The sequence below is a fragment of the Nyctibius grandis genome, chromosome 4, assembly GCF_013368605.1.
Source record: "Nyctibius grandis isolate bNycGra1 chromosome 4, bNycGra1.pri, whole genome shotgun sequence".
Taxonomy (NCBI): domain Eukaryota; kingdom Metazoa; phylum Chordata; class Aves; order Nyctibiiformes; family Nyctibiidae; genus Nyctibius; species Nyctibius grandis.
Window position 1 is genome coordinate 53,850,121 of NC_090661.1, and position 26,683 is coordinate 53,876,803.

The 26,683-nt window shown below is 41.5% G+C and overlaps 1 protein-coding gene across 1 annotated transcript in view; it reads right to left on the reverse strand.

Moving 5' to 3' along the window:
* Nucleotides 1-2,491: 2,491 nt before the first annotated feature.
* Nucleotides 2,492-26,683, reverse strand: part of FOXN3 (forkhead box N3) — a 146,117-nt gene continuing 121,925 nt past the window's right edge. Inside the window, 2 exon segments of the mRNA XM_068398244.1 lie at nt 2,492-9,900; nt 21,764-21,872. Coding sequence (XP_068254345.1) covers nt 9,351-9,900; nt 21,764-21,872 — 659 coding nt within the window. The 3' untranslated portion in view covers nt 2,492-9,350.

The window sequence follows — 26,683 nt, forward strand, 5'->3', positions numbered from 1 at the left end:
TGCCTGTACCAGGGGTGGGTGCCTGGGCCACGAGGGCGGCTGGTGCTCTCCCTCTGCCCCGTGCGGCCCGCACGGGCTCCGTCCCAGAGCGCAGCCATGGTGCCTGCCCCCTGAGCGGGCCAAACACCACTGCCACCGCAGCTGAGGCGCTGAGGTGCTGCAGTGGCCAGGAGGGACCAGATTTTGGCACGGGGGCGGCAGCACCACCCATGTGGGAGCTGGCCAGGAGCCACCGTGAGCTGGTCACAGCCGCTTCCAGCCTGCTGAGGGCTGAGGTCAACAACAGGGAGGAACCCGTTGGGTGCCACGGCTGCAGGCAGTCAGGGGAGCAGGGGGTGATCCTCCTCAGGTGTATCTAATAATGGAACCAGCAAATGGAGGGCTGCTGGAGACCCACTTGAGGTCAAAAGGGGTCTGTGCGTCCCTGAGGGACTGCAGCCCGTGGGCCACCCATGCTGGAGCAGGGACACCATGAGGGACTGCAGCCCATGGGCCACCCATGCTGGAGCAGGGACACCCTGAAGGAAGAGCAGCAGAGGAATCGGGTATGCCCAAACCAACAGGACAACCATTGAGCGCCAAAGCGCAGCAGAAAGAGCCGGTACATAAATCACTTCAACTGCTCACGCTGCCCAACGGCTTGCTGGAGGCAGTTTGGCAAACTGAGCATAACCCATGGTGGAAATAAGGGTGTTGAGGCTGGAGAGGAGGTAAGACAGGTGTCTATGTAAGTAGTTGTTTGGTTGTGTCCTTTCTGAATACCCACATGAGCGATCAGAAGTCTATGTTAATTGACGGTGAAGTAAAACTAACTTGAGACTGTTTTGCCCATGACAAGCAAATCGCAAGGTTGCACAAAAAGCCTGTAGCACAACTGGGATTCAACATATCTCAAGTAGCGTGCCTGATCTAAACGGTTTAAGGCCCTCATGTAATGCCCTATACTGAAACAAGCCCCAGAGCAGTCTCTTCGCAAGCTTGCTGGCTTGAGTATAAAGGCTACATTTTCTGTGGAGTCTGCGGGTCTCCCTGCTCCTCTACATGTCACTATGGATCCATCCTCAGACCGTGCTGCGTGATACCCGCTTAACTGGCAGCGGATGGGAGGGGGGTCCATTAGAGGACGGCGGTCCAGAGCATAGTTAAGTGTTTCTTCCTTCTCACCAGTCTCCTCTCATCTCATCCCCTTGGCCGAGGTTTTTTTTTCTCTTCTTTGTTCCACTGCAGTGGCAGTGGACGCTGAGGACAGGTTACAAACGGGAAGTATCAATTGCCTGGTCAGGTATCGGGGCTGGGCATTTTTATGCTTTTCTGTGTGTATCTCGGACATTTGTTTCTTCTGCCCCACTCCCCCCAGGACCTGTTTACATCCATCTTGTCCCTCAGCTGCCTACTGCAGTGGCCTCCAATACCAACCGCTCAGGATGGCATCGAGACAAATGACGGGGGACACTTTTATAGCTCCGGGTCAGCTGGAGTTCCAGCTTCAGCAGCCACACCATCAGCCAAGAAACCATCCTCCCCTGCTTCAGCAGCGTTTCGAACCAGGCGTAGGAAAGATTTTAGTTTGCCAGAAGAAGGGGGCTTTTTTCTTCTTGATCCTTTAAAAAGTTTAATCTATATATACTTAAGGCTGTTCATAGAACACTTTCAAACCACAGTGTTCAGGGGATGATTTTATTTGTAAGATTTTACTATTCAGTTTAATTGGGAAAAGCTACGAGGCAACTACAATTTTTTTATACCCTCTGTTATTCACTCTCTGAAGAGATGACTTTTGCACTGTTTTCTTCAACTTCAGACCTAGGCTGGATTGCTGGATCTATACAGAGGCACCAAATGGGCACATTTTTAGCACTGGTGAACAAAGAGCATTACTGATTCCTGTAGCAGCCCAAGGTGACCAGGGGAGGTTCCAGGTATTTGAAGAGCAAGATACCTCCTAGGTGGTTATGGATCGAGCCAGTTTAGGCTTGAACTAGCTTTGAAGCTCTCGGCTTTACAGGATATACTCCTGCAAACAGTCCCTTCAGGCCGCAAGGCAAAGGAGTAACGTGGCAAAAGAATTAAAGAGTTCTGGTGCTGCAGAAACCAGAATAAAGCCCGGGGAGGGTTGATGCAAAGATTAGAAAGCAATGTTTTTCAGGATGTTATATATATATCATTAGACATGTCTTGTTACTGAAACTCTTCTAATTGTTGCTAATTTCAAAAAGAAGGTACAATTCCCAGTGAAATCAGCTTTGTTTCCAGGCTGCAAGATTGGTGGGAACAGAAGGTCAGGCCTAACTGAACAGCAATTTAGTATGTTTAGCCATTTGCACATGGCAGCAAATTAACATGAGCTGGTATCTACTGCAGTAAAGATACAGGTAACGTCCCACGGGGACTAAAACTATTTAATAATGAAGGAAGTAATTTGTAAAAAAATCGCTGTTGTTCCTCCTCAATATCTGGGTATATTCTGAAGCCAATACTCACACGACTACAATTGTTCAATTGATGCAACTCAGTAATTTTTATTGCAACTGGAAGACAATACATCACAGAAACTTTATGGTAGGTTTTGGGAAAGTGTTATTTACAATAATAATTGATGAAATAGTTTGTCTTTGGCAATATGATTACACATCAAGAAAATGTAAAATGCAAGTATGCCTCTAAATCAACATTTTCATATTTCCTAAAGATCAGCTGATTGCACTTGCCTTCGGACTGCTCATTTAGGTAAACACAAATACAACTTAACATCACTGTTCATTCCCCATCACAGTTCGTATTTTAATATTGATGAAATTGGCAGTTTCAGACGCCAAGTACAGGAAAAAAAATTGGCTTATCACTGCACTAAATTAACTTATTGGCCAGTTAAGGTCCTGTGACCCTTAAGCATTGATACTAAATCTCTTGGTCTTTTGATTGCTTTATCACTTTTTTTCTGTAAAACAAAATATTTCAGAAATTACAGATCAGAGTATAAAAAAAATGTACAAGTCCATAATGCTTTTCATACACACACAAATCATTCCCCCAACATTTACATCATGGCAGTTTTAAGTAGTGAGTGTGAATGATGCAGGCATGGAACTGGTTATCAAATACAGGTATGACTTTCAGTTGTTGTCCCACCCACATACTCAGGAAATGTACAATGCTCTAGCAACTTAAAAATGTACTCGAGTTCAATGTCATCTGAACGAAAAAAGAAAGTCTTGGGATTTCAGGCCAGAGTAAACAAATAAAAAAGAATCCCATTTCTAGACGATCAGCCATCCCAGAATCCAGCATGTAATTTTAGCATCCAGCAAAATCCCTTCTAGCACTGAGGGCCAGCACAAGTGGTCATTTATCCCTTAAACCCTCAGCTGATGAGCTCTCATAACTGCTGGCCTGATCCAAAGCCCAACAAAATCAAATGAAGATAAAAAAGCGAAACAAAACCCCCTTCCACGGACTGTGAAAGGATGGTACATCAGGTCGATTTCCCCCTCTTTGCAAAAGGAAATGTGATACAGTAGAAAAACCATTACATAGCTTCAGATAAATATACCTTGTTTCAATGCTAAAACAAAACAAACCCCAAACTCCCCAAATGAAAGGCTACTTATTAGAATAACTCAAAAGTGACCTTTAAGTCATTTCTGGTTTTAAATGTACACCAGCAAAATACAGCACCATAGACACATTAGGTTGAGACTTTTTTTTTTTTTTTTGGTCAATGAAGCTAGCACTTGTTTGCTGAACTGTGGAAGAATTATAAGGTCATGTACATGATCAAAGATAAAGCAACCCAGCTGACAAGTCTCTGCTTAATTCAAGAATAACCAGCACGAAAAACAAAAATGCAAAAATATAAACCCCTAATAAACCACCATCAATTAATACTTTCTAAATAAAAGGGGATTAACAGATGAATTCACAAATGTATGCAGATTTATACAGAACACCAAATGTTGTGTGTAAATCCTTATAAACTCCAGCTCAAAACAGAAACACACAAAATGTATAGTTTGACTTACACATCCCATTTCAAAGGAAAAGAGACATCATTACAACTTGGCAACTGTGCTAACTGCAATAGAAACCAAACAGAAATTCAAAGTTTGGCAGATAACTAAGAAGAGGGTTATCACTTAGGTTATATAGCAAAGTGTTGATGTATATTACATAGAGTAGTATAAATAATAAAAAAGTATTATTTAAATTAGATCACAGTGCTGCATTATGTGCATAACAGTGTTTGATATATTACTGGAGGGCTGTGAAGAACACTACTAAAACTTAACTGGTCAGACGGTCAACACTGATAATCTGTTACAATCAGGAGGATGTATGGTTCAAATGCTCTTTTGGTGGCAAAGTCAAGAAAATGTTTCAAAAGATTTCCTGCAAAGTATGCCAAGGAGCTGTTCAGGCAGGAGTGACGTACCTGAAGCCGCCAGGTTTGCATTCTCCATGAAGTGAAGTAAACTGCATTGCATCTGAAACTGGAAATGCATTCGCTCTGTAGTTTTATTCTGATCCTGGAGCATGGGAGAGTAATGTTTTCAAAAATGTCTCAGGCGAGATTCAAGGAAAAATGGTAATAATAATAATAATAGTGAAACGGTAAAGATTTCCAGGAGCGCTTGGGTGCCTATAGCTCCACTGACTGCAAAGGAGATTAGACACCTCCAGGTTCTAGAAAACCTCAGATTGTGCCTGGCTACATCTTTAGACGATCTGGGAGCCAAAATCTCAGTGAAAATCAATTGCGGCTACCAAGCACACGGGACCAAGTGTTGTTTTGGTCGTTTTATCCCTGGTGCCATTTGGTGCACAATTTAGGATTTCAAGGTCTGTCGATGTAACTCTACCTCACTCCAGTGAAGAATGCAGCCCCCGAGTTTCTCTGTATCTTTTCCAAAGGCAGACAGTAATTCAGTTGAACACTGGGAGCCGATGACTCGCCTGTGGGATTCCCTTCTCCCGCTAAGGTAAGAGAAGAGCCAGGATACAGACCTCAATGGAATTGCCAGAGAGAAGAGAAGAGAACACAGTCGCAGGACAGTTCTCTAGTCCTACACGGCACACCTCCTCGCTCCCACATCAGGCTTTCCAGCTGTAAAACCCTGTGACCTCGGTAGAACTACTGCTGGTTTTGCCAGGAGAAGATCAGACTCAAGACTGCTTTGAGAAACAGCTATGGGGTGATACATTAAAGCTGTTCAAGACCTGCACTTGAGTTTTCAAATGCAGGCAAAATCTGCATCAAGATGCAGTAGGACATCCAGCTGCTTGCAGAACGCAAGCATGACTGGCAGATTTCGTTTCCCTGCAGACGCCGATGAAATCTGCTTGTGGCATTAGCTCTGGCCTGCAAGAGCTTCTTGCTGCAAAAGGCATATTCCAAAGGAACCCATCACAAAGTCCAGCGACCCTGACAATTCACGCCTATGTGAAACTCGCCACTCAATGCCTGCTGACCTACCGGGATTCCCCTAGCTCCCACCTGGCTCGGAGAAACGCTAATTTGGCAATACTGATAGAGTGAGGAAAAAGGGAAATTAGAGATTCAACAACTTCTCACCCCAAAATGGCTTAGTAAGCAAAGAAACAAGCAAAACCAAACCACCTCATGTCTGGCAAGAGAGAGTTCGTAATACAGTGCAACTACCACTCCGTTTTGGCATGATTCAGTCAAAGTAGAGACAACTGGATTGAAAAGCTGACATTGTATCTGTTGGAAAAGAAATCGGTCTCAATTCTTATTAAAGAGAACTTCTCTGATAAAGTAGAACTAGTTCTGACAAAGCTGCCATTGTCAGCCAAGCATTAAATGTTTTAAAAGGTGACTCCTAAATATTTTATACAAATCCAAGTTATGTACTTCTCATCAATAGTCAGAGTAAGGGTCAGTAAGGACAAGTTGTTTTTAAACTCCAGAAATAATCCGTTGACGGCATTAGCCCTCAGCCAAACTGCTGGTTCCTGAACACAACTTTGTGAACTCCTACTGAAGTAATACCTCCTTCGCAGATCAGACTAGGAGCAACATATTTTACATGAAAACAGATGCTTGCCAACATTTTAGGTTTACCAGCAAGTATATAAAGGAGTTGTTGAAGTCTTAGATAGATTATATATATATATATATAAAGATAACCTTTCTAATTAGATATTTATGCAAAATGACTGTTTTCTAAGGTGCGTAATACTAGTGGTAATTACATATTTAGCCACCAAGAGTCCACGTTAATGAATGGTACTTGTTGTTCAGCAGATACTGATCTCACTTGCGTTGACACACTGCCATCAGTGAAGCTGCTCTGGAATGAACGTTGTGACTGTGGACAGAATCTGGCCACCAGCACACAACCGCATTGCTTTCTCTGGAGGACAGAAACGGCTGAGCCATGCTTTGAGTGTATTTTCTGCCACTAAATTTGACTTTTCAATGTTGCTTTTTTGATAAATATTAAACCGCTCCCAAGCTGGTACAATTATGCATTAATGAGCAAAGGTGGTGGCAAACTGATACTGTAGTATTTTATATTTCAAATGACTCTCCCCAAAGTCCGTAAAAAGATGAAGGACCAAGTTTTCTTGTGCAGGGGTTTTGTGGTTCACTGCCTGCGGACCCTGGCTGCAGGGAGCATGGGTCTGGGAAGAAGCCGACTATCCCAGCCCAATCACACAAGGCAAAAGCGATGGCTCATTCATCTCTGTGCTACCTGGCCATGGCACTGGTCCTTCCTGTTTTCCCCAACTTTATCTTAAGGGCTGCAGGCAGCCAACAAAAGTTAGTATCCACGTACTCCTGACTTAGTAACTAAGGCTGGGAATCAACCCTGCATGTGTTGGCCCCAGCAAACTGAGGGGAGCGCAGAGCTATTCCTTGCCCCATCCTTGGCTCTCTCCTTCCTTATCTGCACAGCTGGCAGTTGTGCTGGGCTCTGGCAGCTGTCAGGCAGCTCCTGGATCCCAGGACACGCTGGCTGGGATGGGGGGAGAGGCACCGTTTTGCTGTGCTGCTCCCAGTGCAGCCCTGTTCTTTACATGACAAAATGCCTCCAGAGCACAGGAGCAGGTCCGGGCCAGCCCACCCTTCAGTCCTTCCACTTCCTAACCAAACACACACCACGGGCATCTCCAAACGCCACGTTTAGTTCACTCCACTGAGCTGGAATTCAAACCCTTCTCTAACTCACTCCTCCTAAACTAGATCTGTCTTGGTGAAACTGCTGCTAGGGATAAATATAAACCTATATTCTTTTTAAGAAACAGACCATTTTGTTAAGTGGTTGGTTCCTGGGATTTTCTTCTTGCCTCTAGGATATTCTAAGTGTAGAACTTTTCATGCCAAATTCATGAACCACGTGAGAGAGACTGTCTTACTTCTTTCACAGCTTCCCCCTGCTGTAGGGATCTCCAATAGAACAGTCGTCGTTACCAGGAGAGCAGCACTATACCTCAGTCACACTCTCTCTAACACTGTTTTTTCTCTGACACCTCAGTAAGGCTCTTTACTAACTTCATTTTCTCATGGCAAATTAGCAAAGCTATTTTCTTGTCTACTTATTCCTGAATCAAATCAGAGAGTTTTCCTCAATTAACCTCCCATTATTCTCTTGATTCTGTCATACACACTCACTACTAAATTTGCCCTCAGATTATTGCGTCATGTTACACATGTACAGACGAAGAAAGGACACACTTTTTTTTTTTTTTTCTTTTTTTTTTTAAACAGAAGTAGGGAGAGGGGGGCTGAATGTGCAGACAAGGCAGTATAATTCAACCATCCAAGCCCTACCAGAGCATGAAGATTTTATTTTTTAATATTGCAGAGTAAGTTCCCCAACAGTCAGTGTTTGTCCCTGAAGAAGGTTAAACCTTAAACACCTGCTTCAAAAAAACCCCAACAACATCAAAAAAGAACCAAAACAAAAAACAAAAGAAAAAAATAAAAACCCAAAGAAACAAACTCTAAGCCTAAGGGCTTAAAAATTAGAGGCATAGCCTTTTTCTCTATTTTCTATATTTATATGAAAATAATTCATGCTTCATGCTAAATACATTATTTACCTTACAAGAACTTTGTCATCTTTGAATAAAAAAAAATTGTTTGCTTTTTTTATTCCCCCCCTCCCAAAAAGAATCCATGCAGTGTGGATCAAATTTCTTCTGCTGGCTACGCTGGCTGAATCTGGAAATCTGTTGCCATTTTTGAACAGATGAATCCTGACTGACGGTAACTGCACGCTCACTTCTGAGGGCAGTGTAGGAGCTCTTTTGTTGAACTTCTGAATTTTACTGTTCACCAATATGCTTTCCTTTTATTTTTAAATACAGAATGCTACTAATGGCAGGTTTTGTAGCTTTGTTTCCCCAGTTAGATCAAGGACTTGATCCACAGAAAAAGATTCTGATGTATTTCCTTCTTTAATATCTACTGTAATTTCTTAGACTTGATTGCTTTTCACTCAGGCAGTTTAGAAGACATAGCTTGTTTTTCCCTATTACTATTATTTTTTGCACGCAGTGCCAATCTTCGGGCTTATGGCTTTTTGAACATTCTCTTAATTTAATACAGAAGACAGAATTCAATGATTAATGATGCTACTACCAGTGACCCCTCCCTCCCATTTCTTCTCGTTATTTCACTGAAACCCATTGCATACATAGTTCAAATTTCCCCAAACTTAAAGTTATCAGTCTTCACATTATGAGCCACATATCGTACGTGAAGCACTAGAAGTGCATTACGGTTTGCGCAGTTGCCACCAGTGGCTGTCCAAAGACTTCTACGGCACAACGCATCCAAGTGCCACTAGATGGTTCTTGGGTTGGTGTTGAGAAGTACGCGCCTCCTCTTTCCCCCAAATCTCTTTATTCACATTCACTTCTAACCCAATCGTAAGGCCATTAAAAAATATTCTTAAGGGCCACGCCTGAATGATTACTAAATTATGCACAGCTCTTCTAGTATAAGAGTGATTTCCAAGTGCCCAATTTTACTCCCATCACATTAAGGTTGATGTCACTGCATATTCACCATGCATTTTTGACAAGCTGGAGAAAGCAATGGCGATTTTGGCTTTTTTTTTTTGTTGTTAACTTTTTGTCTTCAGGTAATGAAAAACTTTTGTAAATTAGCTGAGTGTCAGTATGAGTTCTATGGCTTCAATCTCCTTTAAAAATAAAAATCTTAAGGGTCCAAAAGAAAAAAAAAAACAACCCAAAACAAAACAAAACCAAATAGAAAGAAAAACAAAAAAAGGAAAAAATTTCTGATATTGCCACAAATCATTAGAATTCACCTGACGTGCTGAAACAAAACTTTGTAAGTTCAAACAAATCATTGATTTGTTCTAATTTTTTGTGGTTTCCTTTTGCTCTTTCTGCCCCTTTGCCGTCCGATTGGTGATGTTGTTCAAACAGGATCGAATTCCTGCTAAATGCAGGAGCGATCCTGCTGCTTCTTTCATCTCCTCATCGTCACTCTCAGGGGGCTTTTCTGTACGTCTCTTTTTAAGAGGCAGTGTGTCACTTGGTACTTTTTTCGCCTTCATTAAATGTTGCCTTTTCTTGTGCTGGGATGCATACCCACTGTCAGCTAAAGAATCCTTGGTCTCCTTCCGATTTTGCTTTTTCTCCTCCTCTTCTGTTTCACTATGGCTCTCATGGCTCTGGAAGCTAACTTCACTTCCTTCACTGCTGTCTTGGCTACCTTTAGTTGCAAATTCATACTGGTCGTCAGCAGAGGAAGAGGAAACGGAGTCACTAGCAGGTGATGTGCTCCTGTGGTTGGAAGATTTGGCACTGCTGTAGTTGTGGTCCTCCTTTGGGTCACCGCTAACAACTGGAGAGCCACAGGACTGTTCGCTTTCTGTCCGCATCCGGCAGTTTGTTATTCCATTCCTGTAAAAACAAATCGAAGCAGTCTTAGGAGCCAGAGAGATGTGATCCTGCTTCAGTGCAAAAGATGATAAAGCCAACTGACATATAATCTAAAATTACGACTATCAAAGCAATGTCCATGCAAGCTGGTTTCAAAGCCTGACTCAAATTGCTTGTGGATTGGACTCCACACATAAAACAAGCCAAAAGACACGTAACAGCATAAGAGGCAGGACCAAGTAGGGGACGGTTGCAAATAAATGATGTCTGAACAGTCCTGATTTACGTCAACTAATAGTTTACACTTCCAAAAAAACTAAAAAGAAAAAAAACCTCATTATTTTATCTACTGGATATTAAATAAACTCTGATGAGTTGCATGAATTTCCTCTCCCCTTTTCCATATAAAATGATACTACCAAAAACATGGGGAAGAGACACTAGCTTTCTGGAGTACTTCCCTGCCTCCCCTCAAAGACTCTTTTCCAGCTCTAGCATTTCAAGGGTAGGAGATGTTTCACCTGGAAGTAGCACAGCTTCCATTTAGCACTCTTTCCAACAGAAGGAGCAACTAAGTATAAAACCCAGGTCCAGTCACATTTCTGATTGTGATCAGTTTATGAATAATCTTAAAAGCAATACAATCTTAAGCCAGTAGCTGCCAACAAAACACTAAAACATGTTTAAAAACAAACAGTAGAAAAAAAATATCTGGTTTTGCTCTAGAACTTGTGATTTTCCCCTTTGGTTTTATGGCACTCGGTGCTGTGAGAACTACTGCAGCACACTATATTTAAAAACTAACAGTTTTCCTTTCTGCACTGGGAAGTATTAGAGCATTGCCACTGACTTTACAATACAGAATACACTGTTTGCCAGTCTGTTAAAGAAGGGACTGACCCTGTGCAGTGCTTAATTCCTGCTGAAAAAAAGGAGGAGGATGCTCATTGAGTAAAGGCATCATCATCTGCCAGTTCACCAGCCTTGAACCTCTCTATCAGTTAGAAAAAAACAACCAAGCAAGACTGTTTAAACTATCACATGATAAACTGCTTTAAAATCTACTCTTGCCATCTTCATGCTATCACTAGAGTGCTTCTGCACACTCACAGCCATGTTGGATTAAAACCTTCTCTTAAATGCACACGTTGAACAGAGATATTTCTTAAGAGGAATGGCACAGTGGCAAGTCCAGAGTATTACTGCTCTTCTACTTAAAAAATGGGAAAGTGCTTTAGCTTTCAGGGAATGAACCTCACGTCTGGTTTCTTTACAGAAGAAACAGCAGAGTATTATCCATTTCTGAAAGGTAAGGCTGAAAGGTGGAAAATGCAGAAGTGGTATGTAATTCTGCAGTTCCTGTTCATCTAAATGCTCTTGTCTGTAGAGCTTGTTGAAATAAGAAACAGGCTTTTGTGAACCAGTGACAGGACAATGCTAGAAGGCAGCAAATTAATCAGTCATTCCAAATGTTCTTATTTACAGTATTTTCAAAGAAATGTATATAATAGAAGGCCCAGTCATTAGCAAAGAAAGCCCCTTGCCAACCTCTTTTGCTCAACAAAATTATTTCCCCTAGATTTTCAAGTAGCTTTATGATCCATAAATTATATACAGAACCCAGAAGGAATACACAAAGCTCCTTCAATTATTAATAACTAAATGCAATGTCATTCATGATTGTGCAGCAAGCCACCTGCATTTACTCTGTGATGGTTTGCCACTGCAGGGGTTGTCATTAGACGATGCCAAATGCTTAAAAGAAGAAATCATCCATACTAAACTAGTTGTAAGGTGAATTTATAACCAACTCCTTAAGATCAGTCATTACGAGGAAGCACGGGATGCATTTTAAGTGACAGATTCTTCATTTTTAGGGTAAATTTACATTTAAAGATGTTAAAAATTATCATAAATTAGCATAAAATTAAAGTTATTTGATTTTACTAGGCAGCTAATAGTCAGAGCAATGTGGCTCAATAAAAATCACATGCTACTAATTTTCGATTAAATAATAGTAGTAAATTCTTCCTCCAAGGAAACAAACACAGGACAGAATAGGTGGGACCTCAAATGGGATTCCTACTGACTAGGTTATTAATGAACAAGGCTTTTAACAGATGAGATTTAAATCAAGAAGCCCATTTTCTTGTTATCAGATCTACTCCTACTTGTTAGTTTGTACTGGGAGACTACCAATAAAAGGAACGCTACAGTTCCATGGAGCAGAGTGACCATGTGCCAAAAAGACATCCCTGATTCACTCTGCTCTTGAGTCTCTAGTGTTTGCTTTTACATAAAGGGGCTATAATTTGGATCCAAAAGCTCTGCCCATGGGACTTACTCCAGATCCCAATCCTTTCAAAACAGCATAAAAATAGAATGAAAGACCCGGGGATTTCAGAAGCAATGTCCTGGGGGAAGGTGTGCTACTATGGGGTTAGCATCCCACAGGGAGGGACTGCACATAGGGGTGATGACAAAGAAAAACAGAAGTCCACAGAAAGGTGCAAAAAAGAAATCACTTAAAAAAATGGGAGGAAAGGAAATACTAATACACTTCAGAAGAAAGGCATCTATGGTGGAACTGGTCAGGAAATGGATAGCATTTGCATCTCAGAAAAATCTTTGATTTTCACTTACATTTTGAAAGATTTCCAACCAGTTCTGCTTGGGGAAATAAAAAAGGAAGAGAAAGCAGGTCAAGGAGAGAATCAGCAAAGGATATTCACAGAAATGAAAATGAGTTGTACAGGCAGAGTGTTTTAGGATATTCACAAAGTCGAAAGTCATGTATGTACCCTGGAAGTAAATTAATCTGATTTGCATCTTGATACGCAGTAGCTCAAACACAAGATACGAAGAATTACTTATAATTGATATTAGTAGATTAATAGAAGTTGAATAAACTGATGTCTAAACCATTCACATTCCGCACATGCTTCTGAGACATTCTATACAGCCACACGCTCACTAAGAAATGAATCGGTGATTCACTTAGCTCAATCTAGATCATCAGTGGACAGAACTCCCCTGGGTTTCAGGGGACAGATTTTGGCCAGCGGAATCTATTTTTGCTCACAGTTCTGGCTGGAACTCTAACTTTATTACTGAAACAATAATAGACTTTTTAAAACAAGTGCTTGCTCTGATGTTTGGATTATTTTTAAATTACAGAGGGGAAGAAAAGCTATTTAAGAATTCTGTGCTTATTATAACAGCAAGGGGAAATTTATTTAAAGCAATACTTCATTTTTTCCCCAATTTTTGTTCAGAACTTTATTTCAAAATTTCCAGAAACTGAAGTATTTTCACATGTTTTAAAGCAGTGCCTTGCTCTTTCAGGAAAGTCCATGGGACAGTTCCTAAAGCTTTTAATCCTATTGACATGGACTATTTTATTTGCTTGAGGGATCTCAACCATAGTTATACAGCTAGAAGTACCATGCACAGATTCTTCTTAAAATATTTCAATTTGGCCATAGCACAATGGCACAACCCTCAAGCACTGCAGAGGTAAATTTGGACTTTGGAAAGACGGACTCCATTCCCACTGTTAATCGATAGAGTTTTGCTGCTAATGTCATCAGGAGCCAGATGGGACTCACAGCAGCTGGATCTCCAGCCAGTAAGGAAATAATTTCCTTTGCACAGTGTTAATGCTTCTGCCTTTCAGAGGGGTGTTCCTCAGGATAAGACAAAAGTAAGTCTCAGTCATTTTACCAAGGGCAGATGTATCTTCCTTAAATTTCTCTACTGTTTTTTTTTTTTTTTTTTAAAAAAGATAGGTAATCACATTCTGTTTGCAAAATGGCAAAAAGTTTTGCTGAAAAATACTTACTGTATTCCACACCAGAAACAGCTATATTCCTTTGATGAACAAAGCAAACCTATGTGGAGTTTAAATGTCACCTTATCTATCTCTGATCCTTCTGCATGACAGATATTGTATACCCATAGGTGACACTTTTGGTATGTAATTGGAAACATTCAGCTAAAAGATATGAAGAAAGCAGTACAGGTAACTTGGGTTTGGATTTTGACAGGTTCCAGGTTTGCTAAAAAAAAATACTCTTTTTTACTGTATAAGTAACATAATTTCAAAGGGAAATTCAGGACAGTCAGAACTCTTAGCTACAGGCAGTCGAACGGTTACTTATAACCACTACATACCAGCAGACAGGAGGATGAACAAGCTTATGAAAAGTAAGTGGTGCTCACTTGCTGTGTGATGAGATTCTATCAGGGGTTACTGAGTTAGGAGTCAACAACAAGTCGGTTGCCCTATTGATAGCAGCTCTTACAAAGGTATTTCACAACATAATTCTATGCAAAGGACCAGAGTAAATGTGAGTCATGAACTGCCAGCAGAAAGAGCACTTTGTCAGTATCAACAGCAGATCTGAAGTTAAGACAAATGCAGCCCTCTGATTTTTGCAAAAAAGCACAATCGATATTTTTGTCCTTTAGTTACTAAAGAATTCCTTCAATTCCCAAGGATAACTCACCCTGCCTGTTACAGGTGGGATGGGGAACGCAATGCAACAAGGATGATCTGGGGTTTGTTAAGCTAATCATGCCAGTAATAAGCAAGAACATTAAGAATATAAAATTAAAAATTTATAAAAGGAAGTACCTACCAGTTCCTTTACCTAAGCAAAAATAACCATTCACAGAAAATGTAACTATATAATTTTACTCATGCTTTGGCATCTACGCTGCATGTTACTTATGTTTGGTTTATTTAACCACTGCTTGAATGGCTGCTTCAAGGAAGGAAAAAATAAGCAAAAATAAAGCCAGCATGAGAAATAAAGTCACCACAATGAAAGTTAGGTCTGAGGAATAATCTAGTAATTTCCCTATAAATTTAAAGTGAAAATAATAATAAATAACAATCTTCTATCTTCAAATAAAGTTAGGCACAAAACTCATCCTTGTCACACCCCAACGATGAGGAGCTGCACAAGGAACTGTGGTATTAATAGCAGAAGGAGAACAGATATTTTACAATCTGCTCATGATGAAGTAGGTAAGGTTTGTTAGTGTCACATTTTGGAGTGTTTTGTTGCTTTTTGGTTGGTTTTAAATTTTTTTTTCAAAATAAAGGAATAGCAGTAGCTCTGCCAGTGTGGGTGCTCTTGCTTTCCCTAGGAAGAGGGAACATTTTGTCTTGGAAACTTGAATGGAAAATTTTTTGACTCAGGGAAATTCCCTGGGAAGCTTGTGTTTGCAATTTACAGATAATTGTGAAATTCCTTGAGAAGCTGCAAATGTTTGGTGAGAAAGGAGAATCGAAAAAAAAAAAAAAAGAAAAAAACAAAGTAATTTCCCATTAATTTTTATTTTTAACCTGCAATAATTTAAAAAAACAAAGTATTTCTAACAAACATTACCAAAAGTAATTTAAGCTATTACCTAGGCATTAAGTGGCATATAAAGAAGTTTTGCCTAAGGTTTTAACTAGCCTGAAACAATAGCTTGGATTTATTCTGGGGAAATACAAGCTAAAAAAGGCAGTTAAGCAACGGAGTCTACGCTGTCCTCCATCCTGACATTTCTGACGCATCAACAAATAAAGAGGACAGCAAATCCAGCCAAAGCATCTTTACTGGGGCTGGCTCTGCTTAGCTCTTCCCAAATCCTACAGGTTTTACCTGCTCCTTAAGGTTTCCCACCAAGGCGGCTGTGAACTCTTCTTCCCTCTTTTTCACCTCCATTTCATGTGCATTTGCTGGCGAGTGTTATGGGATGGGGTTTTCATTTGGCCTTTCCATGAGAACAGACCACTGAACAGGCCATTAAGCCCCGTGGGCCAGGACCAGCAGCACCTTAATCTGGCCAAAATAAATGGGGAAGCATGGCCTACACAGCACAAAAAGCACCGAAGACCAGAGCTTCATTACCCTGGATTCCCTGGGAGCCCATGTGAACGCTGCTCAGTGGCCTCTGTAGCAGCGAGCATTTGGGGCAGAGAAAAAGAAAAAAAGGCCTAATACATAAAAATTACCATGGATATTTCGTAAAACATCTTTTGCAGAATAACCTGGACCAAATTACAAGGCCTACGCCACACAGCTGGTGAGATTCTCTGTGGAGTGCAATTCCATCAACCTCACCTCAGTGGATCTGCCCACGTCAGGCAGATCACAGAATCACAGAATGTTAGGGATTGGAAGGGACCTCGGAAGATCATCTAGTCCAATCCCCCTGCTGGAGCAGGATTACCTAGATCATGTCACACAGGAACGCATCCAGGCAGGATTTGAAAGTCTCCAGAGAAGGAGATTCCACAACCTCTGTGGGCAGCCTGTGCCAGTGTTCGGTCACCCTCACCGTAAAGAAGTTTTTCCTCATATTTACGTGGAACCTCCTGTGTTCCAGCTTGCACCCATTGCCCCTTGTCCTGTCAAGGGATGTCACTGAGAAGAGCCTGGCTCCATCCTCATGACACTTGCCCTTTACATATTTATAAACATTAATGAGGTCACCCCTCAGTCTCCTCTTCTCCAAGGTAAAGAGACCCAGCTCCCTCAGCCTCTCCTCATAAGGAAGATGTTCCACTCCCTTAATCATCTTCGTGGCTCTGCGCTGGACTCTCTCTAGCAGTTCCCTGTCCTTCTTGAACTGAGGGGCCCACAACTGGACACAATATTCCAGGTGCGGCCTCACCAGGGCAGAGTAGAGGGGGAGGAGAACCTCTCTTGACCTACTTGACACACCCCTTCTAATACACCCCAGGATGCCATTGGCCTTCTTGGCCACAAGGGCACATTGCTGGCTCATGGTCTTCCTGCTGTCCACTAGGACCCCCAGGTTCCTTTCCCCTACGCTGCTCTCCAATAGGTCTGCCCCCAACTTGTACTCATACATGGGGTTGTTCTTGCCCAGATGCAGGACTCTACACTTGCCCTTGTTATATTTCATTAAATTTCTCCCCGCCCAACTCTCCAGCCTGTCCAGGTCCCTCTGAATGGCTGCGCAGCCTTCCGGTGTGTCAGCCACTCCTCCCAGTTTTGTGTCATCAGCGAACTTGCTGACAGCGCACTCTAATCCCTCATCCAAGTCATTAATGAATATATTGAATAGTACTGGTCCCAGTACCGACCCTTGAGGGACTCCACTAGATACAGGCCTCCAACTGGACTCTGTCCCATTGACCACCACTCTCTGGCTTCTTTCCTTCAGCCAGTTCACAATCCACCTCACTACCCGATCATCCAGACCACACTTCCCCAGTTTAGCTGTGAGGATGCTGTGGGAGACCGTGTCAAACGCTTTACTGAAATCGAGATAGACCACATCCACAGCTTTACCATCATCTATCCACCGGGTTACATCCTCATAAAAGGCTATCAAGTTGGTTAAGCATGACTTCCCCTTGGTGAAGCCATGTTGACTGCCCCTAATGATCCTCTTATCCTTGATATGCCTAGAGACAGCACCAAGGACAAGTTGTTCCATTACCTTTCCAGGGATGGAGGTGAGGCTGACTGGTCAGTCTATAGTTACCCGGGTCCTCCTTCTTGCCCTTTTTGAAGACTGGAGTGACATTCGCTTTCCTCCAGTCCTCAGGCACCTCTCCCATTGCCCACGACTTAGCAAAGATGATGGAGAGTGGCCTAGCAATGACTTCCGCCAGCTCCCTCAGCACCCGCGGGTGCATCCCATCACGACCCATGGATTTATGGACGTCCAGATTGCTTAATTGGTCCCTGACCCAGCCCTCATCAACCAAGACAGGCTCCTCCTCTATCCGGACTTCCTCTGGAGCCTCAGGGGTCCGGGGCTCCTCAGGACAGCCTCCAGCAGTATAGACAGAGGCAAAGAAGGCATTCAGTAACTCGGCCTTCTTTTTATCCTCTATGCATCCTCAGATGCGTAGGTCTACTGCACTCCGGCCGGACGTGGACATAGACACCAACCACTCACGCACTGTGGATAACCAAAGAAAATTACAAATGTCATTGTGGAGGCTGTCTGCTGAATGTACTGAAACTGTAGTACAAACAGCTCTAATATTACCTCAGCTTCCAAGCTTGTGCTCTTCCAAAGAGTTGGTGTAACTGGTAACACCTTTGTCAGGGGAAGGTGATTATACATGATAGAGCTTCTTGCACCTTGCCAAGATGCACACTGGCAGATGCACTGGCCACTTTGCTAGAGACTATGTGTACTAAAGTGGACACAGAAGCCCTCCTAAGGAAGCATTTAAAAGGTATTTTCCAATGGATGTACAAAGTAAGAGCAGGAACTCACCTTCAAAGCACAACCAACTCCTTGCTGGAGTAAGGCACTAATGGCTTTGCTTCGTTTCATTTAATACTTTCATAAGTCAGTATTTTCTTTTCTACATATTCAGACTATCACTGCATTTGCTTTTAGATTCTCTCAGGGAACTGTATGGGGATATGGTCTGCCAAAAATATGTATGATAGATCTCATGTTAGAGACATGCTACATGCTGTGCAGCTTTGAAGCATTATTTTCCCCTGCTGTCTTTGGGTGGGTCTTAGACTTGTCAGCCACAACATGGAAAATATGGATGGTAAACAAGCTAAAAGTGGTGTGAATAAAGCAAATAAAAAGCTACTGTCAAAACACATCCAATTATGCTCTGCTGTGGAGATTTAACACCAGAGGATGATTTTCAAAGTAAAAATAGTGTGGGATGCCTTTTCCATTTGTAGATTAGTTTGGAACAAAAGGCCTGTTTGTGCAATTTAAGCCAAATGCACTACAACATAATAACATTCTCCTCAATTGTTACTTCTTTATTCATGGAAAGTGGTGGATTTGTTGTTTGTTAAATACTTTTCAGTAGGGTTTTTTAATCCAAACTACTTAATTTAATCATACTTTTATTTTATATATAAAAAATAAAGGAATTACATGTAATTACATGGGAACAGCAACACATTGATACCTTGCGCAGGAACAAAATACGCTAATACATTCAGTCACACTGTTCGAGAAGGATAGCACAGTAAACTTTCCAGCTCACGGGAGCTAACACATCAGCAATCAGATTTCAGCATCTTAGTCCCATGCAATGGTTTTGGCCTCCTTTCTGAATAACAGATTAGTCAAAACACTCCACCTAATTCCAACTGCAGATTTAACCCAAGACCAAACTGTTTGGACACTAATGGCAGTCTGCACAACAAGACAACATACTGCAAGTTATTCCCACGCAGTTTGGGGGACAACAAAACCAAAGACCATTAAGACATTGAGGACATAAACACAAAATGAAATAAACAGCTCAGACAACAAGGAAGTGCCAACAGAAGATCAGCACCTTACAGAAGAACCTGAGAACCTGAGAACCTGTAACTCCTACATACGGTAACTGAAGAAAACCAGTTAAGAGGTTTAATTTATTACACAAGGATCCACAATCAAGAAAATACTACAGGTCCCCTATACGAATGATGAAAACCACCTTTTTTAGGTGGTTTTAGGCCTTTCACTTAGAGCACCAAAGGAACTCTTCTCAAGAAAATATACATTTGAGTAAAAACTTCTTGGAAAGAAGCTGTCTAGCTGAGGCACATAATTTCTGCAAATAACTGCAACAGGAGACTGCACCACCTCCCGTGGCTGCCCAGCAGACCTCCCTCCTTGTGAAAGCTGGAAGGAGAAATCAACTTTCTTGCACCTGAACAGGTCTAAAAACATCCCCTGCCAGCCTGACTGGAGCATCTCCCTCTACGCAGGAATGACAGCTCCGTGTGAGCAGTACTCCTACTCTTAACTTACTTAGCCCTGTGAATCTGAGGAGAGGGGTAAGCACCAAGAAACAGGGTGTCATCTTTACAGTAACTGATAACAGGAAGATCCAGTTTTGAGAGGACGAGATGATGTTCTAAGAGGCACCATGCATCCAGACTGACCTTCTTCCTAAAGAAATCCTGAATCTTAATTTCCCTGAGAGAAACTAGACAAAACTGCCTGCTGAACTTGCTCTATTGCAGAGAGTCCCCTAACTTCCCAAAAGCTTTCAAAGCCTCTTCCCCCCCACCCCCCGCCCCATTCTCTTTTCAAGAATGAGAAGAGGGGATATTGCAGGAGCCCTTAAATAGGAGCAGACATCATGCAGACCAGGAATATATTCATAGGAAGCTATTTCTAATACTGCCTAAGGCTGGAGAAGAGAACAAAAAGAATTAGAAATGTCTGCATTAACTAATTATAAATGCTTTTCTCTGAGACAGAGCAAAAAGAATATAAGCAAGGGAGGGGTAAAATTCCTAATTTCCCAAATCTACATTAGCAGGTAGCTGGTAAAGATCTTGTTCTACCTGCCGGGAAAAAACAGGAGTAATAGTCCTTGGAAAATGCGTAAAATTTAACTATATACAGACTTACAGCATAGCAATTTGAGGATGTCTACATAGAAGGAAATTTTCAAGTGGCCTGGAAGGAAGAACAGTTCTATCTCCTCCTTGACTCAACCCTGATTATGAAACAAGGTCTAAGCAGGAAATGCAGATAAACTCAAGAGAGAATATTCAGACCGCTATGTCCTCCATTTAGCTTGGACACCTCATAAAAATTGTATGTAATTAATGATCCAGTAGTCCCACAGCTCTGCAATCCTCACTGGAGCAGAATACAAGTCCTGGCTAAAGCCAGCGGCAAAGCTGCTGAAGATGGTTGACCTCCACTGCTAGCAAGGCCAGACTGTGGTGAAGTGAGATGGAGAGGAACTCTGCAGACTTCTGGAGGATGACCCTCAGGGCTGCATCCCTTCAGTGTAGTACATGTGAAAAACAGCTGAAACAGTTGCCCATCAAAAAATATGTATTTTATTCCAATTAGTGTCTCCCCCTCTATGCATTTTAAGCAGCAAGAGTATATGAATGTCATAGGTTCTCTCTCTCTCTCTCTCCATTTATTGGATGGAAATACTGTACCCAAAGGGCTAGACGCTGATTCTGAAAAGGAATAAAAAAATAAAGAGCAAATGGGAAAAAAATCCCAAGTAAATAATAATGGAATAAGTAGCTATCAAGATACTTTATTTCCCTGCCTTGCAGCCATTTACTGAGATCAGAGGGTGTAATTAGAACAGCCCAGCAAAGCAGGGTCAGCGCTAATTATGAAACCCCGTCCAGAATACCCAACTGCCTGATCTGAAGTAGCTTTTGCAGATACTGAGTTCTGAAAGAGCAGGGCACTGGCAGCACACTTGAGCAAATTAATCTCTGTTGTGATTGACTGAAAATGGAACTACACCTGAGGCAAATTGTTCTTCCACCGATAAACCATCACTGCTTTAAGTAAAGCAAACCACCAAACCACAGTTCTTATTGCCATCACTAGATGTCTCTTAGTGCCCTGCTTTCTGAGAAAGTTGAATATCTTCAAACAACATTTTACCCTTGAATGTTTCGGTATAACCTTGAAATAGAAACTGTAGTGAAAGAAACTGCCTCACGAAGACCCAAGTTAATAACAAAACAACAGCTATATATTTCGATCTCTTTCAGAATTTGCTTTAATATTATTGATACTCTTCTCACTTGTATTCAATCCAGGAAAAGGTCTTTAGGAAAGGGAGGGAGGGAGAAGCTGGAAAAAGCATTTGCACTTAGAAAAACAGGTCACTGTAGGAGCTTCTCACCATAAACTGCCTGCAATTTGCTGGTGAAAATAAAACTGCTTTTTGCAAACCAGTGTGCAACAGACAGATATGCCATGACTGTCTTGCAAAGAATGATAACCCAGGAGTTTTAGGTGGCAGAGTTTTATTTCATTTAGAACCTCTGAAGTATTAGCAAGCAGCAAAGTTTCTGTTGACCAGAGCTTACATATACTTCTACATTTTCTGCAAAATACTGATCTATTTCATAAAGATCCCGCAATGGGCCACTCTTACCTTACTGCAACAGCCATGCTTCCAATAGGGTTGATTGGCAATGGCCTGGCTCCAGGAAATATTCCTCTACTCAGAACTCGAGCTCCATTTTGTATCACTCCTGGAGGAACTAAAAAAAAAACAAACCAAAAAAAAAAAGAACATTTTTTCTTTTAAAGGAAAAGTAGAAAAATGTAGGAGCAAAATGTGGAACTTAAGCTTTTCAGTGAATTGAGAGAACATCTGAGAGGCTCGTGTAGTACACTGCTTACCTTGAACATCTCAGTCTCAACTCTTGTGAATGCCATGCTATTTCCAAAGCTATTTTCATGGCAAAAAATAACAGCAACCAATGATAACATGGGTTGTGGAAGCCACTGCCTGACCTAGTTGCTGCAGATCATTCCTTGTACAACCGAATCACTTTTGTTTTGTAATCGCCGTTCTGCTGAGAACGCACGTGCTTAGAATCAAAACCAGCAATGAGCATACACGTAACTATTTCGTCTACAGTAAGAAAAAACGACCCTTTACAGATAAACAGAATATAAGCACTTCACTGCAAGAACATAGGTCATAGCTTTTTATCAGCCCAGCTTACTTTCTGAGCAGCAATCTCTTGGCCTCTGTCTCCTGCAAAATAAAATATTAACTACAAATGTGGATTTACCAGGAAGGGAAAGAGAAGATGGTAAAAAGGCATTAGCTCCATGCCACTAATTAGCCCCTCTTTCTTGCCACCGATGACCTCTGTCACCCAGCACGTGGCTGGGTGCCAGCCGAGCCTCCCCCATCCAAGCGGTGCACTGATGCCACTGACACCGAACTGCACAGGTACAGGCTGCTGCAGATGAGATGTTTCACTGGGGCCTTTTAACTTGGCTGTACATCAAAAACTGCAGCTCTTGGCCAACAAGATTTTAACCTACAACTGAGTACTTCTTTTCTATCCAGTCATGTTTCTGCGCACTGCTCAGCCTTGGGCAGCCAACCCCCCTGCTGAAGGAATAGCAGAGGAAGCACTACCAAGGCACCACCAAAGGAAGAGTCTGTCCTTAGCAGGTCCTCAGCATTTTCCTCCTCCAGTGTGGGATGCAGGGCTACTGAACACAGTTCTTACCCATGGCACTTACCAGGGACTTAGGCGTAATGCCATTTGTTTGCACAGCTATTATGTCCCTTCAGGTTTGAACAGTAACCTCCAACAGCCTCAACCCAAACTTGCCTCTTTAACGGCCACACCTAGCCAGTGCGCTCACTTTTCTTTACTATAAGCAATCACTCATACCGTAACATGGGGAATGTCCAAAAAGAGAATGATGAGCACTATACTCTGGATGTATTATTTTTAAACATACAAATACTATATAAATACATATACAATAAATGTAAACTATATTACTTTATATACACCTACAGAATTTTATTTTTAAACAAACTACAAGGAGACTGGAAAAATCATTCAGCCGAAGAATCAACACATACACTTTACATGCCCAACTACAAATGCTCACACCTCAAAATACTAGTGTATTCTGAGGCAGAGAAAGATAGGCTCGCAAGTACATTATTTCTAAGCTGCTGAGGTACATTTCAAGATCCTATCAACACCAAGCCAGATCCACACTCCCTTCCTGCTATCCTGATACTCACCTTGCTTCACTCCAGACCACACAGATTAGTTCCGGGAAAATAATCTTCTTTCTGCTGCTGGTGAAAGCACATCATCTCCCCAATCAAATCCTGTCCCTGAGTTATACCCACCCTTGCTTTTGAGCACCTCTGAAGAACAGGTCATTTATATTTAGGTGCTTAAGTACAGCCTCAAATGGCTAAAATTACAGGATCTACTTTATGACAACTAGGGTCAGCTTTCAAGGACCAAAATAATGTAAAAATTGGTTTTTGCTATTTATACTTCACTACTTTGTGCACTTTTTCCTCCAGCAACAGATTATGAGAAATCGATCAAATCTGTTTCCCTCAGGGGACACTGTCAGGCTTTCAATGCTCCAATGCTTAGGTTTGTAGATACTGTACAGGAATGTTATTCTTGCTAAAAACTCCAAAATCTGAATTTCTTATTACATTTGTTTCAACAGCATGACTTTAAGATGGCCAAAATACCAGGGTCATGAAAGAAAAGCATTCTGCTCAAGGATATGGCTAACCTAAAATGCAGAGGTTAACAAGGTAAATTCAAAGCAACAGATAAACCTGCTAAATATCAAAAGGTCAATAAAAAGACATAATTTACAATGGGCATGGTTCTTCCACCAGGCTTTCAGGAGGGATAGATTTTGTACTGCACTGCACAGTACAGTTTCTCTACATTTACAACGTCTCGTTAAAAGAAATGCACCAGGAGTTTTGATCAAGAAATATCTGGGAATTTTCTCTTTACTCTGATATAAAACCATAGAGTTTTACATTGAAATGAAAACATTCACGCATACACACAGAGCCATGTGGCAGTTAGCTCTGCCAAGTTCTACTGCAAAAAGAGAGCAACAGGCTCCTTGATGCCCAAATTCTTCTTTCCACGGTTACCCAATTACCCTGGTCTGCTGGCAGAGTTAGCTGATGCTTATCTTATCCTTTCTCCTCTCCTACCCTCTCTTTCTGCCTTACTGACAACTCCCATTGCTTCTTTAAAAATCCTGTTCGCTTCCCCATCACTTCTCTAAAAAATACTGTCTCATGCCTTTCCTTCTTTACCTTCTCCGAGTTTCCTTTTTTCCTGCACTCCTATATATATAAAGTACACTGCCAAGTCCCATAGCTTAGACTTTCTATATATTGACATCCCCACTCGAACCCATCCTCCACCTTCCTCGACCCTTTGCAGGTTTGTAAGTCACAGTGTGCTATTCAGGAACACTCTCTTCGAAAGCTTCACATTTAAAACCATCCCCACCTCAACACACACTCAGACACACTCTCCACATCTTCCCTTCAGGACTTAACAACTTTTTTTAAAAAAAAAAAAAAAGAAAAAGTAGAAGTTTGCTGTCCTCTGAAAATATCCCCAAAGAGACAACTGGGTACCTATTCCTGCCGATGAAATTCACTTCAGTGGTGTCTGGTCTGTTCAGCATGCCACCACTCACTGAAAGGCTTCAATAGGAAGCCAGAAGGGGCCTTAACTACGATTCTATGATTCTAACTTTTCTCTGAAGTGCACCACAGCTCTGCATATTGAAATCACCACTCAGAATTCAATAACTATTTCAGTTTGCAACAGCAGTGTTATTGCTACTGATTTTTATTTTTGTTTCCCAATGCAGCTACATCACTAGCTAAGTTATGCAGACAAACAGAAACATTGTATGCAAGGGACTGACTGAAGGTGATGCAGTGTATCCTTTGAGTAAACATCTGGAACTATAATGAAAAAAACCTCCATCACAACTTGCTGGTAAATTAGCTTCTTTAGCATTCCAAACCTAAAATGAAAAGCAAGATCAAAATAGTTCAATGGTAGAAGGTATTAATTTCTAGTCATCCACATAACCAATGTGCCACTGTAAGACTGATCTCTATTGCTCACGCATCTCTACTTATAGCATTTAAAGCACCAATACTCATCCTTCCCAAAATGACAGTAATTACTTTATTTTTAAAAAAAAATCTATGTATATAAACTGCTAATACATGGCCCCCTGGTATGCAGACATGGTCCCTGCCTTTGTGCAGTCTGTATGAAGATGGCTACTTATTATCCAAAGAATTATTTCCACATGTTGGTACTTTTGAAGGGTTGTGGATTATTTACTGGATTTACTTTATTCCAAAAATACATTTATACCTTACAAGCTTTAATTACGTTTCAAAACCATCCTTTGAGGTGAGGCATATATATTTTAGATTGAAGATTCAAGGTGTGGCAGTAAGATAATTTACTCTAAGCCATATCATCAATCAGTGCCAGTCTGGACTAACACCTTCCAGTCCAGACTCCTCTTTTCTAATGCTTCTTTAACCAACAGTACAGGCAGGTTACATGGTTCCCAATTCCTAGGCAGAAGTGTGAAATGCAATTTACACCTTTTCTGTGCAAGTGCCGAGAGACATTTATGTCTGAGAAACTCAGCTCAAGAAAACAATGCAGAAAGATCTGAGGATCTCTTTGATAAAGGTTTCCTCTTTCTCAAAATGTTCCAAGTGAAATGCAAAGAGTCTGAAACAACAAAATCATTATTCACCTTTCAGCTTTCATCACTGCTGTGTTTTCAAGGAGGTATTGGATCTCGTTCTGCTCTCAGGAAGCTTAAACCCAGGAAATACTTCCACTGGAGCAGAGTTAAACCGTGTACAGAGAATCTGCCCCTAATCTGCTGCATGAATAGGGAAATGATTTTTGGATCTTAGGCTACTCTGGTGGAATTCCACAACCTGAGTAGGACCTGCTGGCATTTCAAGTCTCCACCTGCTAACTGCAGAGAAAAGCAATGCATCCGACGTCAAAAATCAAGACTGCATCTCTGAAATTCTCCAAGGGGGGAAATAATATGTCTTTTGAAGCAAACTTTCACATTACAATTTAACAGACAATGAAGTGAATACCATGTAGGAGAACATACCATAAACGCAATCCATCAAAACACTAGGTTCAGACAGTGTTAAAAAGACCCAAGAGAAGCCCTCAAAAATCCAATGCTGTTTTTCAGCCTGTACTCAGCCTCTGGAGGTGGAAAATAAGTAGAAGGCCACATGATCACTCCACAGCCAGTGCAGGACTCTTTTTAATTCAGAGTGTGGTCTTGTGTGCACATTAGCTGAGTAGAATATCCCAAACTATGGACTTCTTTCATCACATCCCTCGACAGATTGCATCCATAATCTCTTACTCGCAAGTGTGCGTGCGAGTAAAGCAAACTTCCCCCATCCAGCTGAGCTAACAACCTCATCCAAGACCTTCACAGCAATCAAAACCATATT